The 21,043-nt window shown below is 41.8% G+C and overlaps 1 protein-coding gene across 4 annotated transcripts in view; it reads left to right on the plus strand.

Moving 5' to 3' along the window:
- The first annotated feature begins 11,762 nt into the window (after window positions 1–11,762).
- YIPF6 (Yip1 domain family member 6) overlaps window positions 11,763–21,043 on the plus strand; it is a 66,971-nt gene continuing 57,690 nt past the window's right edge. Inside the window, exons 1-6 of one of the 4 annotated variants that reach the window (XM_089674905.1) lie at window positions 11,763–11,965; window positions 13,592–13,720; window positions 15,512–15,590; window positions 17,806–17,848; window positions 19,038–19,163; window positions 20,333–20,490. In XM_089674905.1, the coding sequence (XP_089531031.1) occupies window positions 11,903–11,965; window positions 13,592–13,720; window positions 15,512–15,590; window positions 17,806–17,848; window positions 19,038–19,163; window positions 20,333–20,490 (598 nt within the window). In that variant the 5' untranslated portion in view covers window positions 11,763–11,902. The remainder of the gene's footprint in view (window positions 11,966–13,591; window positions 13,721–15,511; window positions 15,591–17,805; window positions 17,849–19,037; window positions 19,164–20,332; window positions 20,491–21,043) is intronic. The other 3 variants (XM_089674906.1, XM_089674903.1, XM_089674904.1) reach the window with 3 other exon arrangements.

The following is a 21,043-nucleotide window of genomic DNA, read 5'->3' on the forward strand; positions in this document are numbered from 1 at the left end:
GTTTGTACGGTTGTTGTCTACTGCACCTACAGTACCTGACCTTAACCCCATTAACCAGTTCCCATCCCATGTATATAATTGTCCTGGACAGGAAGCAGTTATACCGGGATCATGGGTGCACTTACAGCCATGACCCTGGTATCAATTTTTAGAGATGGAGATTTGCTTTCCAGTAAGAGGGATCTGAGTGACTTTACAGGAGCCTGATTACTTTTACAGGGCTTGGAAGGGCTCCCCATTCCCTCAGCTGTCCGCTGCTGTTCTGAGGCTCTCCCAATTCCATAAAGGAGCCCCGGACTGCTGTAAGTGGTTGGGTGGGCTGCCCACAGAGGAGATGGAGGAACATCCGTTCCCCCATCTCCTCTGTGATGAATGAGGCTAGAAGGTACGAGGATTTCATCACATACAGTTCCAGTATTGTTTTTTCCTGGTGGGTGCAGCCAGGAAAGTAGCGAATCAAACAGGAGTGTAGTATTTAAAAACCAGTTTAATAAACAAAAGCAATTTCACTCACAAAGAATGAGTTATCTTGGGCATTGGTAACAAGAGGATGGTTGTTAGTATTGGTCCTGGATCGCAATGGTAGTGGCTGTGAACCGGCTTTCAGGCTGTTCTGGAGGTTCTCAGGGCTTCCTGATCAGTGTGGAACACAGCCGAAGGTGGAAGTGACATCAATGACCAGAACTGACGATCAAAGATGGCAACACATTGCGGAGCATGCGCTCTTTCTTCAGGCCATGGCCAGTTCCGGTCATTGACCAATACTGATGACCATCCTCTTGTTACCAATGCCCAAGATAACTCATCCTTTGTGAGTGAAATTGCTTTTGTTTATTAAACTGGTGTTTAAATACTACACCAAGATGGCGCTTGTTTTTCTCTCCTCTTTGATTTACTTGACGCAGCATCATCTTTTATATTTTACAAAAAATTGGGTATTTTATTGTGTTTGTGTGTACTAAAATGTATTTAAGTGTATGTTTCCTGAACATTTGTGTTTGAGAAATGCTTGGACAAATATTGTGCAACATAAAGCATTGCAACAACCACCGTTTTATTCTCCATGGTCTCTGCTTTCAGAAAATATATAATGTTTGGGGTTTCTAAGTAAATATCTAGCTGATTTTAACATGTATATGAAAAAAGTTAAACTGCTCAGGATGGCAAGTGGTTTTTAAACACCTTATGGTTCAATTGGAACACCAATAGTGAGCCAGGTCTTCTCATCCAACATCAGTACCTGACCTCACAAATGGGCACAAATTCCCACAGATGCCCTCCAAAATCTTGTGGAGAGAGTGGAAACTGTTGTAGCCACAAAGGGGGAGAGCTCCACATTAATGGCCATGGTTTTGGAACGGATTGTCCAACAACTGTAGGTGTGATGGTCAGGTGTCTGCAAGCTTGTGGCCCTATAGCAGGGGTTTCCAAACTTTCTAAACAAAGGGCCAGTTGACTGTCCTTTAGACTTTAGGGGACCGGACTGTAGCCATTGGGAGCAGAAAAGGTCCTGACGTTAGTGGGGAAAAAACACTGACACCATCTTTGATGTCATTGGCAGGAATTGTGCCTCATCGCTGGTATGAGTGGGAGGAATTGTGCCCCATCGTTGGATTCATTGGGATGAATTGTGCCCTATCACTGGTGTCATAGGGCCCCATGGTTGGTGTCAGTGGGAACAACAGTGTCCCATCGCTGTTGTGATTGGAAGGAATTGTGCCCCTTCATTGTTGTCAGTGGGGGGAATTATTCCCCAGTGTTGGTATCATTTAAATAGTGCTCCATGGGCACTATTTAATAAACAAGCAAAGGGCTGCATCTGAGCCCTCAGGCTGCAGTTTGGAGACCACTGTCTGAAAGTATACAGAAGCCTCTGGAGGGCAGTCCGGTAGAAATCCAAGAGGTACAGGAAGAAAACAGGATGCCAGACCAATTGTTGAGAAACCATGAAGAATTTGGGACTTTCCAATCAGCTTCTGGAGCCTTATACTAACCTTGAGATTGTAATATTTATTATTATTTAAGCCATTCAAGCCTGTGACCATCCAGATCCTTACCAACAATTCTAAGCCCTGACGAAGAAGGTCCTGAGATGCATTGGCTTGTCTTATCGGAATTTTATGGTCTCTGTCTGGTTCTCCCATGGTTTCCATAACTCTTTATTTTTATACAGAGCCACTTTTTAACTGCTCAGACCACAAAACAAGAAGAAGAGATGATTTAATGGTACCCAAACTACAAAAAGATTTTTCACACCTCTCAACCACCCTGGCACCTCTTTCAGCCAACAATTAGCAATAGGAAACTGCTATAGCCACAAGGAGAGCTAACTCCATATTAATGCCCATGGTTTTGGAATGTAATGTACAACAAGCTCATATAGGTGTGATGGTCAGTTGTCACAAGCTTGTGGCAATACAGTGTAGGTAGGTGGTGGTGTATCCACATGTTGATCAATGTCACAGTCAGGATATGAAGAGCACAAGGGCTTTGGTGGACAGCTCATTTGTACACAAAAGCCTATGGAGGACAATTCAGGAGATATCCAAGAGTTAACGAAAAAACAAAGTGACAGACCAACTGTTGAGAAACCGTGAAGAATTTGGGACGTTATGATCAGCTTTTGGAGCCTTCTACTAACTTTGAGATTGTAATGTTTATCATTCTTAAGAATTTCAAACTCAAACCATCTAGACCAGGGTTTCTCAGACAGGGTTCCTCCAGAGGTTGTCGGGGTTCCTTGAGCAATTAGCAATTTCTACCTCTCAGGTAAGTTCATACTCACACCATTGATCTTTTTAGCAATTTGTAAGGGATTAATTCTTCACAATGACCACAAGTGGAAGCAGATACAAAGATAACACCTCCTGCACTCTAGGACTCAAACCAAGGGTGGAGGCATCGAGGAACCTCAAAACAATTCCACCAGTGCATGGAAGGATGTGCAGCTCTAAAATAAGGCTCGGGAAGCCCGACTGATGCTGTGAAGTGAAGCAAAAAGAAAGAGTGCACCAACCTTGCGCATTACCTCAGTAATTTAGTGATTAAATAAAATATATATATATACTCACAAACAAAAATGTAAAACAAGCATTACAGATCCTCAAAGGAACTAGGGAGTGTAGAGCCAATGTGAGTCATGTCAAGAGGGTAGAATCTCAAAGTGAAACTGGCGCGTTTCGAAGGGAGACCCTTCTTCATCAGAGCTCTGATGAAGAATGGTCTCCCTTCAAAACGCTCCAGCCTCACTTTGAGAGTCTACCCTCATGACATGGCTCACATTGGCTCTACACTCCCTAGTTCCTTTGAGAATGAGTAATGCTTGTTTTACATCCTTGTTTGTGAGTATATATATATTTTATTTAATAAAATTACTGAATTACTGAGGTAATGCACAAGGTTGGTGCGCTCTTTCTTTTTGCTTCACTTCACAATGACCACAAGTGTAAGGAGCATTCTTACCTCTGACTATCAGGGTTCTTCTGCGTTGAAAAGGTTGAGAAAGGCTGATCTAGACCCTTACCAATAATTCTAAGCCCTGATGAAGACAGCCCATAAAATGCATTTTAACATTTCATGGTCTCTGAAAATGTGGTTTGGTGCTTTTAACAAATTATTAACTGTGCAGACCACCAGTCATGAAGAAGGAGAGAGTGGTTTCAAGTTATCCAAACCACAAAAATCTTTCTGACCCTTCTCCACCACCCTGACACCTCTTTCTGACAACAGTTAGCTATTGGAAGCTGCATGTAGCCACAAAGAGGGACAACTCCATATTAACGTCCATGGTTTTAGAATTTAATGTCCATCAAGCTCATTGAGGTGTGATGATCACAAACGTCTCCATCCTATCTCTATGGGACCTGTATATTGACCCCTCACCTTTCTTATCCTGTGCTTCTATATATTACCCCAGCCTTTTGCAACCAGGTTTCTATGGAACCTTAGGGTTCCTCCAAAGGTTGTTAGGGGTTCTTGAGCGTCAAGCAACTTCTGCCTCTCAGATCAGTAACCTTTGTCACCATTGGTCTTTTTAGCTATCTGTAAGGTGGGGATTCTTCCTAATGAGCACAAACGTAAGGAACAATTTCCTCACTGATCATCACACTATCATGAGCTGTAGATTTCATTTTTATTATTAGGAGTTCCCTGAGTCCAGAATGTTATTTCAGTGGTTCCTCTGTGTTAAAAGGGCTGAGAAAGGCTGCAATAACCCCTTTACTTCCTCCTCCCTCTGGGTATGACCTGTAATGTATCTAGAGGAGGGTCTCCAAACCTTTTTAGGAAAAGGTCCAGTTTACTGTTTTTAAGGTTTTGGGTGGGCCAGACTGTGGCCAGTGGAAGCAAGCAATGCCCCATCACTGTTTTCAATGAGAGGAATAGTGCCCATCATTGGTTTTGATGGGAGGAATAGTGCCCCTTCATTGGTTTTGATGGGAGGAATAGTACCCCATCATTGATTTTGATGGGAGGAATAGTGCCCCATCAATGGTTTTGATGGGAGAAGTTTTGCCCCATCATTGATTTTGATGGGAGGGATAGTGCCCCGTCATTGGTTTTGATGGGAGGAATAGTGCCCCATCATTGGTTTTGATGGGAGGAGTTGTGCCCCATCAGTGATTTTGATGGGAGGGATAGTGCCCCATCATTGGTTTTGATGGGAGGAATAGTGCCCCATCATTGGTTTTGATGGGAGGAGTTGTGCCCCATCAGTGATTTTGATGGGAGGGATAGTGCCCCATCATTGGTTTTGATGAGAGGAATAATGCCCATCATTGGTTTTGATGGGAGGAATAGTGCCCCTTCATTGGTTTTGATGGGAGGAATAGTGTCCCATCATTGGTTTTGATAGGAGGAATAGTGCCCCTTCATTGGTTTTGATGGGAGGAATAGTACCCCATCATTGATTTTGATGGGAGGAATAGTGCCCCATCAATGGTTTTGATGGGAGGAGTTTTGCCCCATCATTGATTTTGATGGGAGGGATAGTGCCCCGTCATTGGTTTTGATGGGAGGAATAGTGCCCCATCATTGGTTTTGATGGGAGGAGTTGTGCCCCATCAGTGATTTTGATGGGAGGGATAGTGCCCCATCATTGGTTTTGATGGGAGGAATAGTGCCCCATCATTGGTTTTGATGGGAGGAGTTGTGCCCCATCAGTGATTTTGATGGGAGGGATAGTGCCCCATCATTGGTTTTGATGAGAGGAATAATGCCCATCATTGGTTTTGATGGGAGGAATAGTGCCCCTTCATTGGTTTTGATGGGAGGAATAGTGTCCCATCATTGGTTTTGATAGAAGGAATAGTGCCCCATCATTGGTTTTGATGGGAGGAATAGTGCCCCATCATTGGTTTTGATGGGAGGAATAGTGCCCATCATTGGTTTTGATGAAGAATAGTGCCCCATTAGTGCTGTCAACAAGAGGAATGGTGTCCCATCATTGGTGTCAGTCGGAGGAGTAGTGCCAAAAGGGCCAGATATATGCAAGCAAATGGCTGCATCCAACCCATGGGCAACAGTTTGAAGACAACTGATTTAAAGTACCATTAGCAAGCTCCATGTACTGGCATGCTTCTTCGTTTCCAAAAAAAAAGTGACAAATATTGAGATCACCTTGGGGTGTCTGCTTTCCAAAAAAGCTAATTTGGGGGTTTTTCTTTATTGCCCTAGTATTTCTATTTTAACAGAAAGTAAGAAAAACTTTTTTTTTTAACAAAATGTATCTTCCTTTTTTTTTTGTTTCTGCCGAAAAAGTTGTTAAAACTGACCAAGAGTAAGCTCTATCTGTCTCGAAAAAACAATATAAAATTTATTTGGGTACAGCGTTTATTTTCCAAGACCGAGTGATTATCAGTCAAAATATCACAGTGCTGAAAACTGAACAGTTTATACAGGACGGTACTCAACTGCCTAAAGTATAACTATAGGTAAAAGAGTTTCTTACTTTTTGATAGAGTGGAGAGGGATTAGAGCACCTGTCAGGTTTTTATTAGGGTTGCACAGATACTGGTGTTGATGCCAATACTAAGTATCAGTACTCGTGTGAATGCCCTGACACCTGAAACAGATACCTGGGTTCACACCAATGCGGTGCGGGAAAACGTTGAAAATCCTGTGCGTTTCCCACACTGCATTGCAATCGCATCATGTTCATGCTATCTGGTGTGGGTGTCAGTAATAAAGTAATGACACCCCAAAACAGATCGCAAAATGCGATGCGATTGCCAGAAATCATCGCATGGGCGAGAACACCCATACGATGAGATTTACGTGTGGATTTTAAAAAAGAGTCCTGCACCTTTTTGGTGTGGATTTGATGTGATTTGAGCCATACAAAGTATATGGCTCAAATCGTACTGCGCAGACATTTGCATGTCATTTGCACAGGAATGCGGTGCGATTCCTGTTCGAATTACACTGCACAGCATAGTGTAAACCCAGTCTCAGGCTTGGTTCTTTCAGCTGTCAGTGGGATTCCCCCACTGAGACCTGAAATGTAAAAAAAAAGCCAACAACAACAAAAGAAAGCTGGCAATTACCAGTTGCTAAGAAGTGGTGCCGCCGCGTCCTTAACAACCAATGACTCATGCAGCTGCCAGTGGGGTTCCCCTGCTGACAGCTGAAGTGTAAATAAAAGAAATGTTCAGGCAATTGGAGCTGTCAAAAAAACCCCAAAAAACAAAAAAAAAGCCTGACAATGTTTATCAACAGCATTGCTCAGCCTAAAATAGGAAGCTAAAAAGAAACATTGTTTTGTTTTGTATCTTTCTGTTTATTCATCTACTTAATGAGGACTTAATTTACTCTGCTCAGCCCTAATTAACTCCTTATTTTCCTTCTTCTTTTAATTATTTTCCTGCTGATTTTTTTTTTGTTCATTTCTATTTTATAAACTATTAATATTAATTAAACCTTTTTTTTGTTTTTGTTGGCTTTGTTCATTAATATTTTTTACACTTTTACTATATATTTACACGTTTCACATTGCAAAAAGCACACATTTTTTTTTAAAAATGTATTTAATTTGTAAATAACTTTTCAATGCTTTGTACCAGAATAATTATTTTTGGTGTCATTTTAATCAGGACACATTACAGAATAAAATTCCCACTTTTTTATGTGCAGTAACACTATTTATTTTTAAACTAACACTGCTCAAAAACAAGAAAAAGTGCATGTTTATCTTTAGTTTTGTTATATTTAAATATCTAAGGGTTGTGAAAAAATATCATTGTTTTAAGACAATATTCACAAAAAAAGGCTTTGTTTGCCCTTAAAAATATATGTATGATGTTGTTATGTTATGACAAAGTTATCACCGAATAAACAGGTCCACAGTAGAAAAATATTGCTCTGGTCCATAAGCCACACTAGTGCGGCTACTTCAACTCGATTTCAAAACTGCAGCTCAGTGTTATTTGGACGTTCGATTTTATTGTGCCTTGCAACAGAAGTCAATGGAAGCTGCTATGAAATCGCAGAAAAGTAGTGCAGGAACTTGAGGTGCGACAATTTGAACGGTTCCATTGCCACAAATGGGGTGTGACTGGTCATGCGATTTTGAACTGTCAAATTGCATGGCAAATCGCATCGGTGTGAACCAGGGCTAAGGGGAGAACAGGTGTGAGAGCCGAAGTGGTTAAGGAGTGGGGCCCCTGTCCTTAACAACCAATGAGTTATTCAGCTGTCAGTGGGTTCCCCTGCTGACAGCTGAAGTGTAAAGAAATGTTCTGGCAATTGGAGCTGTCAAAAAAAAAAGCCTGACAATGTTTATCAACAACATTGCTCAGCCTAAAACAGAAAGATAAAAAAGAAATATTGTTTCATTTTGAATCTTTCTGTTTATTCATTTACAGATCAAAGAGAAGAACTTCATCTGCAGATAAAGTCAGTTAAAAGCAACCTGATAAGTAAAAAAAAAGTGTTTTTTTTTTTTAATTTAAATTAAATTTTCCTCTGTTTAGCCCCTGAACCCTTAATTTACTCTATTCAGTCCTAATTAACTCCTTATTCTTCTTTTCCATTTAATTATTATTTTTCTGCTGGATTTTTTTTTTTGTTAATTTCCATTTTATAAACGATTAATATTAACCACTTGCCTACCGGACACTTATACCTCCTTCCTGCCCAGGCCAATTTTCAGCTTTCAGCGCTATCACACTTTGAATAACAATTGCGCGGTCATACAACACTGTATCTATATGACATTTCAATTATTTTTTTCCACACAAATAGAGCTTTCTTTTAGTGGTATTTAATCACCACTGGGTGTTTTATTTTTTGCGCTATAAACATAAAAACGAGCAAAAAAAAAAAGTTTTTCTTTGTTTATATTATAAAATTTTGCAAGCAGCTAATTTTTCTCCTTTGCTGATGTGCATGATGAGCTGTGTCATCGGACACAGCTGATCACATGGTAAAAGGCCGCTGTGATTGACCGTTTACCGTATCACGTGATCAGCTGTGTCCGTAGGGGGTGCACAGGAGGTGTGTTCTGGGAGGACTTCCATGGACGTCCTCCCAGAACTAGACAACCACGCGGTAGCTGTCTATCGGCTATAGCGTGGTAGGGAAGAGGTTAATTAGAACTTTTTTTTGTTCATTTCTATTTTATAAACTATACTATTAATTAGAACCTTTTTTTTTATCATTTCTATTTTATAAACTATTAATATTAACCACTTGCCTACCAGGCACTTATACCCCCTTATTTACCAGGCCAATTTTCAGCTTTCAGCGCTGCCGCACTTTGATTGACAATTGCGCGGTCATGCAACATTGTACCCATATGAAATTTTGATCGTTTTTTTCTCACAAATAGAGCTTTCTTTTGGTTGTATTTAATCGCCACTGGGCGCTTTACTTTTTGCGCTATAAATAAAAAAAGTGCAAAAAATTTGAAAAAAAAACAAAACGTTTCTTTGTTTCTATTATAAAATTTTTCAAACAGGTATTTTTTCTCCTTCACTGATGTACGTTGATGAGGCAGCACTGATGGGCACTGATAGGCGGCACTGATGGGCACTGATAGGCAGCACTAAAGGGCACTGACAGGCAGTACTAATGAGGTGGCACGGATAGGCGGCACTGATAGACAGCACTAATGAGGTGTCACCGATAGGCGGCACTAATATGCAGCACTGATAGGCAGCACTGATAGGTGACACTGATGATGGGTACTGATAGACGGCACTGACTGGCATCACTGCTGGGCACTGACTGGCGGCACTGACTGGCACAACCCCTGGGCACTGACTGGTGGCACTGACTGGCAGCACTGCTGGGCTGCACTGGTGGGTGGCACTGGTGGGCAGCACTGGTGGGTGGGCACAGGTGCGTGGCACTGGTGGGCACAGGTGGGTGGCACTGGTGGGCACAAGTGGGTGGGCACCGGTGGATGGCACTGCTGGGCACAGGTAGGTGGCACTTCTGGGCACAGGTGTGTGACACTGCAGAGTGGCACAGGTGGGTGCACTGCTGGGCACAGGTGGGTGCACTGCTGGGCACAGGTGGGTGATCTGCTGGGCACAGGTGGGCGGAGCTAGTGGGCGCACTGCTGGGCGGAACTTGCGGGTGGCACTGCTGGGCACCGATCATCAGGGCACTGATCATCAGTGCTCTGATGATCGGTGCCGATCCCCGCTCTGACAACTGCCGGTTCTCGGCAGTACTTTCCTCACGATCTGACAGCGTGAGGAAAGTGCAGCCGAGAACCGGCACTTGCATTTCCCTCTGATCAGCGTGTCATTGGACACCGCTGATCACGTGGTAAAAGGCCGCTGTGATCTGCCTTTTACCACATCACGTGATCAGCTGTGTCCGTAGGACGCAGCGATCACGGAGATCGCCTGGTGCGCGCCCCCTGGGGCGCGCAGGAGAGCGCGTTCTGGGAGGCCGTCATATGACGTCCACCCAGAACTGGCCGGCCGCAGTGCAGCCGTCATTCGGCTATCTGCGGTCGGCAACTAGTTAATTAGAACTTTTTTTTTTGTTCATTTCTATTCTATAAACTAATAATTTTAATTAGAACAATTAGAACTTTTTTTTTGTTCATTTCTATTTTATAAACTATTACTATTAATTAGAACTTTTTTTTTTTTTGGATTATTTCTATTTTATAAACTATGAATATTAATTAGAACTTTTTTTGTTCATTTCTATTTTATAAACTATGCTATTAATTAGAACTTTTTTTTTTATCATTTCTATTTTTTAAACTATTAATAATAATTAGAACTTTTTTTGTTCATTTCTATTCTATAAACTAATAATTTTAATTAGAACAATTAGAACTTTTTTTTGTTCATTTCTATTTTATAAACTATGACTATTAATTAGAACTTATTTTTTTGGGATTATTTCTATTTTATAAACTATGAATATTAATTAGAACTTTTTTTGTTCATTTCTATTTTATATACTATTAATATTAATTAGACCTTTTTTTTGTTCATTTCTATTTTATAAATATAATAAAATTATTTATAAATATATTATAAATATAATATTTTATAAATATAATAATATTAATTAGAACTTGTTTGTTTGTTTCTGTTGGCTTTGTTAGTTATTATTTTTACACCTTTAACATATATTTGCACATGTAACATTGCAAAAAGTGCAAAATTGAAAAAAAAAAGGAATTTCATTTGTAAATAACTTTTCAATGCTTTGTACCAGAATCATAATTTTAGTGTCATTGTAAACAGGACAAATTACAGAATAAAATGCACACTTTTTTATGTGCAGTAACACTATTTATTTTTAAACTAACACTGCTCAAAACAGGAAAAGGTGCATTTTTTGTTTTGTTATATTTAATTGTCTAAGGATTGTGAAAAAAATATTGTTTGAAGACAATGAGAGCGATCACCGAAACTGAAAGAGTGTTGGGTTGTCCCCAGAACAAGAATAGAGGGGAAATCTTCCAATGTGGACACTAGTTCCAGGGATTCCCTAACTTTGGAGGCATTTCCTCTCACTTCCTGTTTTAGTTATGGGACAGGAAATGAAGGGAAATCTCCCCAATTGGTCACAGATAGAAAAAAATGAGAAGGGTTATAACACTCCTTTACTTTGATCCCCAAGGAAGAGTCATGTTCCTTGATAGAAAAATGAAGCTTTCATTGCCAGATTTGGATAGAATAAGGGGTGAGGGGGTTATAACCTTTGTCTGGTTTTTTTTTTGCCATCTGTGTCCTGTTTCCACTCATGTCCTGTCCGGTATCCAAAACAGGAAGTGAAAGGAAAAGTGATGGAATTCTCTGGTTGTCACCAGAATTTGTGTCCCCGTTTGGCATTTCCTGGTGGTGTGTATGCCTTGGTGCTTTAAGCACCACATTGAGGGTAGGAGGGGCCATGACTACCTGTATTCTAGGTTGTCACAGCCTAGAAAACTGAGGGCATCTAGTGGTGGAGAAGGGGTACTGCTAATGACAGCTTCAGAAAGGATATCAATTTTTATTTTTCATTTACTTTTTTATGTAGATTGGGGGATACTAAAATAAAAAAAAAAAAAATAAAAAAAGTTTATCTTTATCTCTCTTTATATATATTTTTAATTATTATTTTATTTTTTTAATATATCTATATATAGATATGTAATTTATATATATAGATAGATGGTATCTATCCCCAGCCCCCACTATGGCATTTCAGCAGAACAGAGGGCTGAAAACACTCGTGTCATGTGGGAAAGAAGAATCCGCACATGCGCAGAGCGCCCTTAGAGCCGTAAGGAGGTGGCCCGGCATTTCTACGTGGTTTCCATGGACATTCCCGACGCGCGGACGGTGACGCATTACTAACGCGCCAGAAGCGGAAGCAGCTCCCCGTCGCGCAACGGTGACGTGTTAGGCTCAGACTCCACGTCACAACAACACAGCGAGGAACCGGAGAGATGGCGGAGAGCGAGGAGAGCCGGGAGGAGAGCGGGACGCGGCTGGTGAGAGCTCTGGACACGGTATAGACCTTGTATGTCATGTGACCCTCGCCTGTGCTGCGTGACAGCTGTGCAGGCGCCATTAAAGGGACCCTGTCATCTATTCCAGGACACTAACACCTAGACTATGTAGCTGGTCGGAATAGCTGACTCTTCTGGGGGTCATGTGGTCCCGCCTGGGACGGGGCTCAGGTCCTGGCAGGCCTGTGTGTGGTCACATGACCAGGGGGTGACGTCATCACATCTTCAGATAGCTGGTAGAGGAGGGGGGAGGTGTGTCTTGGGGGGGGACCCCTGCTTGCACAGGTGACTCTGCATCCCATGCATGCGCAGCTGTGGCATCACTCTGCCAAATACTGGAACTAGCAGAGATCCGGCAGCTTGTCTGGCCACCCACCTCATCCCTTTGGCTACGTCTCTGTTATGCAACACCATCTAGCCCGGAATAGGTCCTCATAAATGCAACACCCCTGGGCTGGGATATATCCCCATGCATGCAATACCCCTCTTCCAGGGTACATTCCCATGCATGACCAACTGGCCCGGGGTACATCCCCATACATGCTACACCTCTGTTCCGGGGTATGTCCCCATGCATGCAGCAGCACCTGCTCTAGGGTACGTCCCCATACATGCAACACCTCTGTTCCGGGGTATGTCCCCATGCATGCAGCAGCACCTGCTCTAGGGTATGTCCCCATACATGCAACACCTCTGTTCCGGGGTATGTCCCCATGCATGCAGCAGCACCTGCTCTAGGGTACGTCCCCATACATGCAACACCTCTGTTTACTGGGGAATGTCCCCATGAATACATCAGCACCTGCTCTGGGGTATGTCCCCATACATGCAACACCTCTGTTTACTGGGGAATGTCCCCATGAATACATCAGCACCTGCTCTGGGGTATGTCCCCATACATGCAACATCTCTGTTCCAGGGTATGTCCCCATGCATACAATTCCCCTGTTTCGGGGTATGTCCCCATGCACGCAACACCACCTGGCATGGGGTACATCCCCATGCATTCAAAACTCCTGTTGCGGGGTACGTCCACATGCATAAAACACCCCTGTTCCAAGGTACGCCCCCCCCCCATATGCATGCAACACCAACTGTCCTGAGATGCTTCTCCCCCATCTATGCAACACAGAATGGCCAGAGATGCACTCACATACATGTTCAGTAGACTGGCCCAGTGTATGAACCTGTTCTTGCACTATAAGCTGGCCTGGGCCAGTTATAACTTTACATGAGCCTCTTGCAAGCCAATGCTTAGCAGCACTCTTGACTGCAGAGAGAGGGGCAACAATGGGAGCCAATCAGTTGTGCTGCGTGCAAAAGAACATGCTGATAGGAGGAAAGAACAGAGGGATGACCTCACCAGAATGTTACTTCTCCTTCACTGCCCAGTCAGTGGCTGCAGGCAGCAAGGTGACCCTAACTGCAGCAGTAAAAAGTCAGCTGTGTAAACCCCAGGACTGGCCGGACAGATCTACAAATCCTTTGGCTGCTATAGCAACTCCCCTCAGAGCTGCTTTTAGCTGTCTGATTGGAGTTCAGCTTTATTATAAAATGTGCTGCCAGAATATACCTTGTCATTCAGGTCTTGTGAGCTGGGAATAATGACCGTGTGTTCTCCTTCAGTTTGCAGGATTGTCTGATGTCTCTATATCCGGAGATATTCCCGTGGAGGGAGAGATCACCGTGCCGATGGCCTCTCAATCACAGGACGACGATTTCTCCACATTGGATGAGCCCGTCAAAGACACCATTGTACGTGAGGCAACTGAACCAAAAAAAAAAAAATAACAACATAGCGACTCATTAACACGTTTAACTCTTTCAAGGTCAAACCCATTTTATTTATATGAATGAAAGGTGCGACCTCCTGCGCTTCTGCCTACTAACTATAAAAAAGGAACTAAACTAAGTGCAGCTGCCAACATCCAATCATATACCCATAGATCTGTACAGCAAATGTAATATAAAGTGATGTAGCGCTTACACAAAATAAATACTGTATAAACAATAAATATTGTGCATATACAGTGACCCCGCACACTCAGGTGACCGGCAATCAAAAAGTGAAAAATAAATGAATATAAGTGGAGTCCATGGGCTGTGAAGCTACATGAATATATAGATCACACAAGAGATTAAGGCGATAAAGTGAAAAAAAGTGAACAAACAACTTAAATAAGGATGATGAATCGAAATCTAGTGATCACACTAATTCCCTCCAATTGATCTGTATGAGATCAAAAAAACTATATTTGTGCTCTAAAAAAAAAGTGAAATACTATAATAAACGCATGTGTACATATACACTCAAATAATCAAAAATAAAAACAAAAGTGAACAATACATAAACACATATACTGCTGCATGCGTATTGGTGAAAAAATGATATTCCAATGTGTATATATAATAAAACACTCCCTTCAAATTCCCCACATAATTCAAATCCATAAAAATATTTTAAAGTCCAAAAAACTGGTGTTTTCCAAAACACTTAATCTTCCAACAAACACCCGTGTTCAAGTGAATGATCACACGTATCCATAAGCGGCTGAATTAAGCGCTCACCTCAATGCTTCGACCTGCTAAGGGTCAAAACGCATTTGAATCACTCACTAGGATCCTCCATGCAAGAGACTCCTTCTGGGATAACGACCCCTCTCTCCACAGCAATATCCCTTCACGAACAGGTATTATGGCAAAAAAACACTCTCCAGGTAGGATATGGCCAATAATCTCATCAAAAACACAAAAAAACTCCCATAGTGTAATACTGCTTTACTGATGAGAGAATATTACCCCAAACACTTCATAAAATGCACTCACATGTTCATATCCTTGTGCAAAGCATTCATATTGGTAAACCTCATGTTTCAGGGTGTACTACATGGGTGTAGCAAGATGGCGTCTTAAAACCGGAAGTACGTCACTGCGCTGCCGCCTTGTTGCGTCACATTGTCACGTGAAGGGCCCTGAAGAAGAAGGGGGGGCGCTTTTTTATCACTTTTTATTGCTGTCGCAAAGAATGTAAACATCCCCTGTGACAGCAATAGGCCTGTGACATGTACTCTTTATGGAGGGATCTGACCCCAAATCCCCCCTCTGTCCTTATAAGGATCCAATCACACCAAGACTGGAGTGATTGAATTCTTTTAATTATTAAAAAAGGCGATGTGTATTTCTGAGTAAACTGGAAGTGATGTCAGGTCATCACTTCCGGGGTACTATTTAAACCATTCTGGTCTTTGTTCGGCTCTGTGACCAGCCAGCAGTAGTTCCGGTGGGACAGTAGATCCCTTTTAAAGCCACGGAAGTCGGCAGGAGCGGAGAACATCCCCTCGTGCTGCTTGTAATAGCAGTCAAGTGTCTAGTTAGCTGCTCTGATTGCTATTACAACAGCTGACTGTTGGCTCTAAAAAACGATACCGCTTATACAACTTGAAAAAGAAATCCATTGGTTGTTTTTAGTTTGCCCTTTCTAGTATTTCCGATCTGATAGTCTCTGTTCACCGGCACATACATATTTTGATCTCTTTTCTTTTTAAGATGCGGGACCTGAAAGCTGTGGGGAACAAGTTTTTCCATGTTATGTACCCTAAAAAGAGCACAGCCCTTCTCAGAGACTGTGAGTATACTGGAACAGTATGTGGAATCAAAGGGAGGTTTTAGTTGATTCACTCTGGGGTTGATTTACTAAAATAGATGCATTCAAAATCTGGTGCAGCTGTGCATGGTAGCCAATCAGCTTCTAACTTCACCTTGCTCAATTAAGCTTTGACCATAAAACCTGGAAGCTGATTGGTTTCTATGCAGAGCTGCACCATATTCTGCATTCTCCAGATTTAGCAAATAACCCCTTATGAATAGTAGTGTCTGAAAACGAAATATTGGTCCTCCCATTAGTGTGATCTGTAGACCCTCAGTCCTATGGGTGTTGTTTAGTCGAGAACACCGAGAACATCTAGTGACGAAAAGAAAATACTACTGAGACCGCATCAAAAGGCATGCCAGAGCTATAATTTGTTGTCGTTTTAAATGCCTGTTATTTATTTATTTCAGGTACTTATATAGCGCCGTCAATTTACGCAGCGCATTACATATATATTGTACATTCAATTCAGTCCCTAACCATCAAGGGGCATACAATCTAAGGTCCCTAACTCACATTCATACATATACATACTAGGGACAATTTATACGGGAGCCAATTAACCTACCAGCATGTCTTTGGAGTGTGGGAGGAAACCGGAGTACCCGGAGGAAACCCACGCAGGCACAGGGAGAACACGCAAACTCCAGGCAGGTGGTGCCGTGGTTGGGATTCGAACCGGCAACCCTAGTACAAATTAAGAATTGGCCCAGAGTTCCAGTTTTACTTTAATGTTTAACCACTTGCTTCCTAGGCCTGTTCTGTCATTTATCTCCTAAATGTAAAATGTATCTTTTTTTTTTTTTTTTTCTAGAAAATTACTTGGAACCCCCAAACATTTATGTATTTTTTAAGCAAAGGCCCTAGAGAATAAAATGATGGGTGTTGCGATTTTTTTTTTTTTTGTCACATGGTATTTTCACAGTGCAATTTAGAAAAAAAAATACACAATGAATTTTAGTGAAAACAATATAATACCAATTTTTTTTTGTTAATATATAAAAGATGATGTTACACTGAGCAAATAGAAACCAAATATGTCATGCTTTAAAATTCTCATGGAATGGTGACAAACTACGTTGCTTTAACCTCCCTGGCGGTAAACCCAAGTGTGGCTCGGGGTTAATTTTCAGTACCAAAAGCGGTAACCCCGAGCCACACTCAGGATTACACTGTAGTGTAATTTACCTTGTCCCTGCGATTCCTCCAATGTCCTCCCACTGTGTCCTCCAGATGATGCTGGCATCCGTCTTCCGAGCACCGCGACCAAACCATTTCACCTTCGTTTTGTCCTTACTGCTTTATCCAGTGCCCTGCCTGCACTTTTACCTTTCTTTCTGCCTGGAAACTTGAGAATGTCCATGGCATCCAAAAAGCATCCCTTTTTAGGTCAAAAGTTGTTTTTGGTTTGATTACATTATTGAATTTAATTTATTATAATAATTTGTATAATTATTTTATATTATAATTTATGATTTCATGTTTCAAACTTTATCATACCTGGGATGTTTGCTAGATTAGACAGATTTAAGTGAGTTATTCCTAAGAATTATTAACAACAAATTTCCATGGAAAACAATGTACCGCTTTGACATTCAAAAATATTGACATAATCAGACCACCAGAGAGGTTAAATTATCCATAGGTGATGCTTTAAAAGCCTTTACAGGTTTTTTGCCTACAAGCCTTTCGCAATGATACCTCATGTGTGTGGTGCGATCACTGTTCACATATGATCCCCCATCTCTCCTTGGACTCCAATGCAGCCAATCAGACACAGATAGGTCTGATCGGCTGCTTCACTGGCTGGTCCGGCCAGAAAACAAGAGCTGAAACCAGAAGTGATTAAATAATAGTTGCTTCTGGGTTCTGACATCGCACAGTTCCCCCACCTGTAATCCAGTGGCTGCTTAGCTGCTCAAATTACGTTTACATGAGAGAGAATCACTGGGGCTAAAAAATTATCCCAAGATCATGGTTGTAGCTTCAACCATGATCTTAGTATAACCACTTCCCTACCAGGCTGTGTATATAGACGTGTCAGTAGGGAAGCGGTTAGCACATTTTGAAGGGTTTTCTGGCTTTTCATAAATTGGCCCTGGGTTGGGTGTTTGTGAGTGTAGATTTGAGTTGGAGGTCACAGCTAATATCTATGTTTGTGTTTAATGTGGTGTACATTCTTCTCTTTCAGGGGATCTTTGGGGCCCTCTTGTGCTCTGTGTCTCACTTGCATTGTAAGTACTTTAATTATTTTCCCCAAATGTATGAGTGTGACTAGTTTTAGCTCTCTTTGTGCTTTTTTTATTTTATTGTTTATAGGATTTTTTCACTAATATTGGAATGCTAGATAATTTATTTAGTGAAAGTAAGACAATGTTTGTATGTTTATCTGCAAATATTAAAGTCCAACTTTGGACACAAGAAAAGAAATACCTTTGCAGTGCTGCCCACCCTATACTGCAAGGGTTAAATGCTCATTAAAGCGGAATTCCGGTGAAAATAAAAAAATAAATAAAAGTCAACAGCTACAAAAACTGTAGCTGCTGACTTTTAAAAAAACGGTCACTTACCTGTCCCTCGATCCCGCTGAGCATTTGGATCCATTAAACGGGTCTGCCCCGTGTGTAAGGAACCTTAAGCTTTGACAACAAAGACTGGAAGCTGATTGGCTGCCATGCACAGCTGCACGAGATTTTACTTTCTCCATTTTTAGTAAATAACCCCCATAGTTTTACATTGTGGGACCAGCCAGAGCTTGCTGCATCAGGGAGAAGAAAAGAGCTCTGAAGCCTGTTGGAACAAGGTACATGGTAAGTAATACAGTCTCATCCTCTATCCCTTGCGTAAACAAGCCTTTAACCCTTGCAGTGCACTGGATAGGGTGTTTTTCTTTGTCCCATATCCCGAAGTTGGACTTTAAGGTATAACTCCAGCTATACTAAATTAAAATTTAAATTAGTTGACCAAAATCTGTAAGAATTAAATATGTAGCTTGTGTCAAAATATTCTTTCCCCCTAGCACTGTCCTCTGCGGACACTCCACTCCAGCCTCTCGCTACTGCCCGTCTTCCAAGTTGCATGACACCCAGCATTATACAATCCACTTCTGTAATGCTAGGCTGTCATGGACACGCCATTTGGGCTCAGCATCATTCCTTAGCCTAGGCTTCCAGCAGACTGCTGCACTTTGCAAGTATTGTTTTATGCAGCATTGAGGACAGCCACTTACACCAAAGAAGAAGATCGGATTCTGCCGATCATGTGACCGGCTGGAAGAAATGTCAATGGAAGGTAAGTATGCTTGAACATTTTTTAGGTTTTGTGTGTGTTGGGTAGAAGTTGAGGAGAAGAGGGGGGGATGGTTCACATACGCCAACCTAAGTCAGTTATCAGACTGGTAAGCTGTTTTTCTTCTTCCATAAGAATGCTACAAGGTGGTTACGCCAACAGCAAAGACGATGGAGGACCCCAGTTTGCTGAAGTCTTTGTAATCATCTGGTTTGGAGCTGTGGTCATCACACTGAATTCCAAGCTTCTGGGGGGAACCATGTAAGACTTCCTGCTTATTAATCATGAAAAGGATATTACTGATACACTGTGTACATGACAACATCCATCTGTAAAACCATTCCTGTTTTGGGGATCGTCTTATTGGTGCCCATCTAGTGCACCTGTTTGTTAATTTCATTAATACCAAAGCAACTGAAACTGATTAACAACCCCCTCTGCGACTTATCTGACCAGACCAATATCCCAGGAGTTTCACTGACTTGATGCTAGACTCTGATTAAAAAGTGTTATTTTAAATTTTTTGAGCAGTGTGTGTCTCTCTCTGTCTCTCTCTCTCTGTCTCTCTCTCTGTCTCTCTCTCTGTCTCTCTCTCTATATATATATATCTCATGTATGTATAAACGTGCAGAAACTTTTAGAAGACCCCTCCTATATTTCAAACTTAAAGCCCTAATAAACTGTTACTTTAAAAGTTCTACATAAATTTGAAGTCTATCTAAAGCAGCTACTGCTTGAGTAGAAAAGCCTGTCACGTGCCAGCATGCTGCAGAGAAGGCTCATGCTTTCAGTGTGGAAGCAGTAATCTACCATTCTGATTTAAACCTATAGCTCTGCAATTAGCAAAAGCTCAAACTCACTGCTGATCTGGAGAAAGTGAACTCTGGCTTAGCAGGGTGCATCTCATACCGCTGCAGAGAGACCACTGCTTCTTTGCAGCATGCTGGCAAGGGACAGGCTTTTCTATTTAGGCTGTGGATGCTTTAGAAAGAAAAGACTTTTTGTTTTGATGCACCTGGAATGTGCTGTCTGCCTGCGCTGACTTTTATTTCACTGTTATCGCACTGATCGTTTATATCTGCCTGGAGTTGGCCACACACCTATCAATAATTTGATATGACAAAAATCATAGGATTGAATAAGAACCACAGATCATAATACAGATTGATAAAATGCTCATTTTTAATAGATCATTTCTCATAGCTCGTATTTCAAATGGATACCACATCATGTTGCATTGTTAGATATTTTAATTGACTACCTTTTCCACCTAAAATGATTACAGATTGATACATGTATGGCCACCTTTATGGGGTAAGAATAGTTAAAAGAATGAGATTGTTTTCTTTGCAGTTCATAGCAAAAGAATCTTTTGTTGCCAATCTCAAGATGGAATCCCATGTTGACCAGAAGTGTGTTTCTCTTTGCAGCTCCTTCTTCCAGAGTCTGTGCGTGTTGGGGTATTGTATCCTGCCCCTAACGGTGGCCATGCTGGTCTGCAGATTGCTGCTTTTGGCAAGTATGAGCCTAGTGACGTTCATCCTGCGTCTGGTCGTGGTCACGATTATGTTTGCTTGGTCTACATTTGGTAAGTACTGCAGCTTAATTTTATAGAACCCAAAATACTAGATTGTAAAAGCTTTGAACAGCAGACACTGTTTCTATCTGCAAGAAGGGGTATTAATGTGATTGTTAAGCTAAACGTTTTTTGTTTTTTTTTAACTAACAAGTTATACTTACCTACTGTGCAATGGTTTTGCACAGAGCAGCCCCAATCCTCCTTTTTTGGACCCCCCACTGACTGTACCCATAGCAGTCTGCTTGCTTTGGTGGCACTTATGGGGTTCACTCCTGAGCCGCGCTGTGTGTGTCCATTGACAGAGCATGGCTTGGGCATGCACCCCCTCCTGCCCCCCCCCCCCCTGTTGCTGTGGTTGACAGCAGCTGGAGCCAGTGGGTCCTACTGCTGTCTCCAAGCCAATGAGGAGGGAGAGAGCCGCTACTCTCGTGCACAGCGCTGGGTCAAGATTAGGCTCAGGTAACTACAAGGATGGGGGCTGGCATTAGGGTAAAAAAAAAACTACTAGAACTACTTTAAAGGATAAGTTCACCTTTTGTAACATGTGATACCTGTATTCAGC

The sequence above is a fragment of the Staurois parvus genome, unplaced genomic scaffold, assembly GCF_062004578.1.
Source record: "Staurois parvus isolate SC_StPar_1 unplaced genomic scaffold, SC_StPar_1.0 ptg000154l, whole genome shotgun sequence".
Taxonomy (NCBI): domain Eukaryota; kingdom Metazoa; phylum Chordata; class Amphibia; order Anura; family Ranidae; genus Staurois; species Staurois parvus.